The sequence below is a fragment of the Cavia porcellus genome, unplaced genomic scaffold (assembly GCF_034190915.1).
Source record: "Cavia porcellus strain 051 isolate PalLab524CR breed Dunkin Hartley unplaced genomic scaffold, mCavPor4.1 scaffold_9, whole genome shotgun sequence".
In the NCBI taxonomy this organism is placed as follows: Eukaryota; Metazoa; Chordata; class Mammalia; order Rodentia; family Caviidae; genus Cavia; species Cavia porcellus.
In genome coordinates, this window is record NW_026947492.1 from 64,490,473 (window position 1) to 64,496,987 (window position 6,515).

Here is a 6,515-nt window from a genome sequence, read left to right on the forward strand (position 1 = left end):
TGGGAGAGATTGAGGCGTTATGGAAGCATTGTTGGTACTCCTACGAGTTGCTGTCTGAGCTCTTGGTTCTCCTGGAGAAGCTTTGGTCTTCACATCTAGCATTGCTTCCTGGTTCCAGAGGGGAAGACATGTGCTGCCTGGTCTCCAGGATGAACTCGTCATGCTGCTCCCTGGCCCATACCCGACTGTGCTTGTCTCGGAGGAGCTCAGGGCCTCTGTGTCGCTGAGGACAGCTGTGGTGCCTTTCAGGAAAGCCCCACTCTTTGTTGTGTGTGTGACTTCTCGGCTCCAGTGTAGAACCCTCATCCCACTAGCACAGCTCCTTCATCCTGCAGGCATAGACTTTCTGGCTTCCACCGCTGACCCTTGAGTCTTCCCGGCACGAATCCGTAAAAGAGACTGGTGTGAGTCCTTTTTGTTGGCTCTGGACTTCCAGTTGGACTCGTGGAGGCGTTGTCCTGAGCTCTGGGTTTTTATCTGGACTCATGTGGGACACTGCCGTGGGGTTTAGACTCTTGATTAAATAATCTATGTTGTTGGTGTTGCGGATAGATTTCCTGCATTCTCCTGTATTCTCCTTTGTTAACTTCAGGTGACCATTAAAAAATATTATAAACTCCATGTCCTGATCTGAATTGTTCTCTGTGTACAACCCCTGACTACAACAACAGGGATGGATGAAGGAAGTTTGTTCAATGGTTGCTAAATTATAATTAGATGGATTAAATGAGTGCTTGTACTCACTACACAGTAAAGTTACTAACTCTAACAGAAAAAGATGGACTGAAGGTGTAGCTCAGTACCACAGCACCTAATTAGGACACTTGAGGCCCTGGATTCAGTCCCCAGACCACCTTTCCACCCCACAGACCACACAGTGAAAACCCCAAAAGGGTTGTATATGTTGATACAGGGACATAAAAAGTTAATCATTCATTTTTGGACTCTAGAAAAGCTGATGGAGAAAACTCTTTAGAGAAAGGAGTGGGGAACCATTTTAATGCATTTTTTACCTAGATAATTGGTATCTAGCCTATTGGTTGTCTCCTGGACATGTAAAAGCATGTGAGGTGTGATTGAAACATATAATGAATGTTTAAATTTAAAAGAAAGTGACTGCAGTAAAAGACACAGTGCTGTTCGTCCCCCTCAAAATCCATACTTTGCGTCAAACACACTTATCTCATCTTTTTTTTTTTTTTTTTTTTGGTCTTTTTCGTTTTTTATCGGTACCAGGGATCGAACTCATGACTGCCTGCTTGCAAGGCAGGCGCTTATGCCGCTGAGCTAAATCCCCAGCCCCTATCTCATCTTTCTTGATATTTCCTGAAAAAAGTTCCGAAAATTCTGTTTCAGTCTTTAATTGTACTCCTGGCCCAATGTCTTGAATTCATTTAAAACATTTAACCTCCACAGTCACTTTGTTTTTGAGACAGGGTTCTACTATGTAGTTCAGGTTGAACTAAGCTCACTTCGTAGCCCAGGCTGGTCTCAGTCTCTCCGCAAACCTCCTTCCTTGCCCTTCTGATTGGGAGATTACATGTTTGTGACACTACAGCAGCTCCATGGTCATTTTGACTTAGGGGAAGAACAGATTTCACATGCTGCAGATTCAGTGATTAAGGTGGATGAAGACAAAACATAATTCTTTCACAAGCCTGTTTTTCTATTGGATGACACGGGCAGCACCATTTATCATATTTTTATCATATTCTCTAAGCATACTCATGAATGAGCACTTTCCAAATTGCTCTAGAAAATAACAAGAACCTGAGATAAATAGGTTCAAATTAAAGGGAAGTGCTAGATTTTCAAGAGGGTTGATGACACTGTGTCTTTCATTGAAATAAATTTTAAAATATTTATGGTATACTTTCATCATATCTCATATATATTAGGGAATATACTGGTATTTCTAAAGCAATCACAAGGTCATTCAAGTCACTGACCTTGCTGATCCCTTTGCTTGATCCCCTTCTACTTGGGGGCCACATCCCAGGAAGCTTTGGTTCAGTGCTCTGTTCACACAAATGATTTTGACAAATCATAGTCTACAAAGTTCTGTATCCAAAACTTTTATGATTTTTATTAAAATACAGATTCCTGGGCTTCATTCTTTCCAGACAGAATTAGAAACTTTGATATTTCTGACAATGATAGGGACATTAAAAAAAATCAAGAACATCAGCGCTCTGTGTATATGTATATGTATATGTATATGTATATGTATATGTATATATGTGTGTATCTGTGCTCCAAATGTGTAATGTGACCAACACAGACATGACCAAAACATTTGTAAAGTTAATAAAATAAAGCATGTTTTTCTACCTATCCACAAATATATACGTGTATATATATATATGTGTGTGTGTGTGTGTGTGCGTATCTCTCTCTCTCTCTCTCTCTCTCTCTCCATATATATATATATATATATATATGAAGCAACCAATTCACTTATTTACTGAAATAGTGGGGGCCAAACCCCAGTCTAAATTACCTTTTTTGTAGATTTGAATGAACATTGTTTCAAACTCATATCTTTCTTCAAATTCCCAGGGCCTTTGCTACTTTTCTTAATTTCATGGGTGGGTAATTAGCGGAAAACTCATGAAAAGGCATCACCTGGAATGTGAGAATGAATATATGCAAATACATGTGGTGTGCATAAATGAAAATTATGATTATAAAAAATATGATACAAGTTAAATGTAAAACAGGAATATGATCAGTCAGTTAAATTACTTATCAGAGAATTGAAAGATGAAATGTACTTTTGAGGACTTTCTCAAATAATAAACTTTAATAAATATTGATAATTTGATATTCCTCAAGCACTGTGTTAGTGATTTACATGATTATCTTCTTAAATTTTCACAACATCCCTATGAGAAAAGAAGTTAGTATAATTTTCTTCATGGTCATTCTTCCTTTGAGGACATTAAAGGACAGCCAAGGAATTGCTTTTTTAAGCCTGTATGTTCCACAGTTCACTATTTGCTGTTGATAACTGGCAGCATGCTACTTTCTCACAGCATAGCTAAAGCCAAAGGCTTCCCTCAACAAAAACAAAAGCAAAACAAAAGCATGGTGGGCTTCATGCTACAACCCTCCTTCTTTTATACCAGTTTAATCCTACTGAAAACATCTAAGTGGCTTTCCAAACTCAAATTTCTTGGCAATCCGTTCTCGAATTTGCTTAGTCTTGATGCTGTAGACGATAGGGTTCATAAGAGGTGGAACCAGCAGGTACACATAAGACATCAGAAGATGTACCATACGTGGCAGATGCTCCCCAAAGCGGTGCACCAGCGACAAGCCAATCATGGGGATATAGAAGAGCAGCACAGCACAGATGTGGGAGACACAGGTGTTGAGGGCCCTGAGGCGCTCCTGGCGGGAGGCAATGCGCAGCACAGTGCGGAGGATGAGAGCATAGGAGAGGAAGATGAGCAAGGAATCCACCCCCACAGTGCAGGCCACAACAAAGAGCCCATAGATGTGATTGACAATGATGCTAGAGCAGGCCAGCTTCATGATCTCTAGGTGCAGGCAGTAGGCATGGGCCAGCACATGGGAGTGGCAGTACTGGAAGCGCCTAAGGAGGAATGGCAGGGGGAGGATGAGGAGGGCGCTTCTGAGCAGGGAGCTTAGCCCCATCTTGACGATGCATGCAGGTGTCAAGATGGTGGAGTAATGCAGTGGGTTGCAAATGGCCATGTAACGATCGATGGACATGGAGAACAGAACTGAGGACTCCACTAGAGATAAGGTATGGATGAAGAAGAGCTGAGTGAAGCAAGCAGAAATGCCAATCTCTCTGGCACTGAACCAGAAGATGCCCAGCACAGTGGGCAGTGTGGAAAGGCAAAGGCCCAGGTCTGTGAGGGCAAGCATGGCCAAGAAATAGTACATGGGTTCATGGAGGGTGGAATCAGTATGGATGACATGGAGGATAGTGAGGTTCCCAAGAATAACTGTCAAGTAGATGGAGCAGAAGGGAACAGAGATCCAGCCATGGAGATTTTCCAGACCTTGAAATCCAGTCAGAAAGAAAGTCACTTTTTGAAGACTGCTGTTGTAAGGAAGGGCCACGTCTTTACAATCTTGGACTCACCAACCTGTGATACAGAATGAGATTACAGAAGAGTGACAGGGCTGAATTCTCTCACATAGCCAAGACTAGTGAGCTTTAGGACCACAGTTACCATGAGAGAAAATGGGCAAAGCTGGTCAATTAGCTTTTTCCAGATGGCTTTGGAGGGGCCTTTCTTAATCAATTATCATAGCTCATGACCGCCACGAGATATAGCCTTTTAGTGGTATGTCCACCTGTGTCCCTCTCTTAGAGGATTAATAAAGGCATGTTTCATGTATTTTACCTTAAAAATTACACACTTTAGTAACTAAAACACTTTGAACTAGATTATATGTATGAGAAATTGATACTACACACTTCTTCTCATTATTGCCTACTAGAATCAATATAGACAGTGCCTTTACATGCATTTATAACTTGCTTATGTACTTTTTTTTATTCCATGGTGCCTGTGGAATGGGAAAGATACAAAAAATGTTTAGCTGAACTTCTTGAACTTGGAGGTTGCAACTAGAGTCCTTCATTTCCTCTATCTGCATAACAGCTTTTGGTGAGGAGATGAATGTTGTATGTAAATCTGAAGCCTGGGACTGAGTCACAGGAAAAACTCAGCTCCCAGAAAACACAAGATTAGAGGAAAGTGGGCCTTTGGCAGAGTCCTTGGATACATCAGAGAGGATATGCCAGACCTTCGTGTAATGATGGGAGTGCTGAAGAGGCATGCAATGGGTCTGGCATACAGGAACAAAGGAGAGAAATTTGCGAAACCTATTAAAGCCTCTAATCTTTAATTTGGCATCAGGAAACTAAGCCTGAAGGCAATCAGTGTGAGCTCTGCCTCTGGGCTTTGGACTGTTATGAGATGCAGTTATGAGTTCCTTTAACATCTGAACTGGGTTGCCCTTTGCCTTCAGAACTTCTAATTATATTACAAAATGCTCTATTGTATTCTAGGCAAACAACAGTGGTATGACTACTATGTTATTTATCACATGAATAAGAAGTTTAAAATATAAAACATTTATTAAATATAATATTTGCCAGTTATTTTTCTAAATTCCTAAAATATACTATGCCATTCAATTCATATCAATGCTATCAGATAGGCTGTGTACCTAGAAATATAGCACACATGAGGTAGTTGTGGAGCATAAAGGTACATATAGTGACCCGGGCATAGTTACTTAGCCAGTAAGTGGTGAGAATGAAATTCAACCCTTGATGGTAGAGTCTACACTATTGTCTCTACACCATATTTTCAATTTCTATTGTGTAGCCAACTAGCTGTTTCATGAGTTGGCCAATTAGAAATAAACCTAAAAACTCAATGAGTTTCTTATGTCAGACAAGCCTGTGGATAGCCAAATCTATGATAAGAATAACAATAAACAATGAGGATGATAGCAATAAAAATGAAATGTATTAGGACAGGCTAAATACAAGTTAAACAGAAATACTTGCAGAGAGTATTGAATATTATTATTATTATTATTATTATTATTATTATTGTACTGATCTTTGGTTTGGGTGAGAGCGGAGTTAAAGAACATCTGCCAGGAGTGTAGGGAAAATTATTAGAAAATGCAAAGTGGAAAGTCGGGGGTTAAATTATAACTCTGGAAACAGTTTAAATGAAGATAAAGAAGAAGTAGAAAGAGAAAATGGTGAATCAGGAAAATAAGACGACAAACTTTTATGCCAATAAAATCAAATTACTGTGTTGACTACAAAACTGATGAAGTAAATGTTTTTTTAAAATGATACTGTGTGTAATGGTGAGATTATTGCTGATTCTTCAGAGACTGCTTTAATAAACTGAAGAAAATTTGCAGGCTTAAATTATAGAGAGATGAGTAGGGATAAGTGAAAGGTCTAATTTGTATAATTTTACTCTAAGAAAACCTACAGATTATTGAAAATAGAATTTTTAAAAGAAAAAATAGGTCTCAAAGATATTCTATCAACAGATTTTCATTTTCTTAAGTAGAGAGGTATTAAAGAGTTAGGGATAAAAAAATTTCTAGTAGGTATTTGTCATTGATATTTCAGAATGGAAATAATATGTATTGATTGATTTGAAAATATGATACTCTGTGTCTTTTGATTCCAAAAGAGAACCAAGGAAAAGATACAAAGAGGAAAACCAAAGGAAGATGAAGAAATGGCATAAGACCTAAGGACTCAGAGAGGAGATGAGCTAGGAACAAGAAAGTGGCACTCAGGATTTGTAGAGCATGTTTATCTAGGTTCTGAAACTGAGAACACTAATTGAAAGATTGAAAAACAGAATTTTCAAAGGAAACCTAAACTTACGGAAAATTCCTATACCTTAAGGGAACACAGAAAGAAAAGTTTAAGTATTCATGCGAATTTTCAGCCAGCACTCAGAGTTTACATGCTTCTTACTCTGAACCAT

The 6,515-nt window shown here is 39.1% G+C and overlaps 1 protein-coding gene across 1 annotated transcript; it reads right to left on the reverse strand.

The window, feature by feature from the left end:
• Positions 1-3,135: 3,135 nt before the first annotated feature.
• LOC101788692 (olfactory receptor 51G1) lies at positions 3,136-6,515 on the reverse strand. Its single transcript, XM_005001699.2, has 2 exons — positions 6,506-6,515; positions 3,136-4,106 (listed from the first exon to the last, which is right to left on the reverse strand). Exons 1-2 carry the CDS (start codon positions 6,513-6,515, stop codon positions 3,136-3,138), a joined length of 981 nt encoding a protein of 326 aa, XP_005001756.2.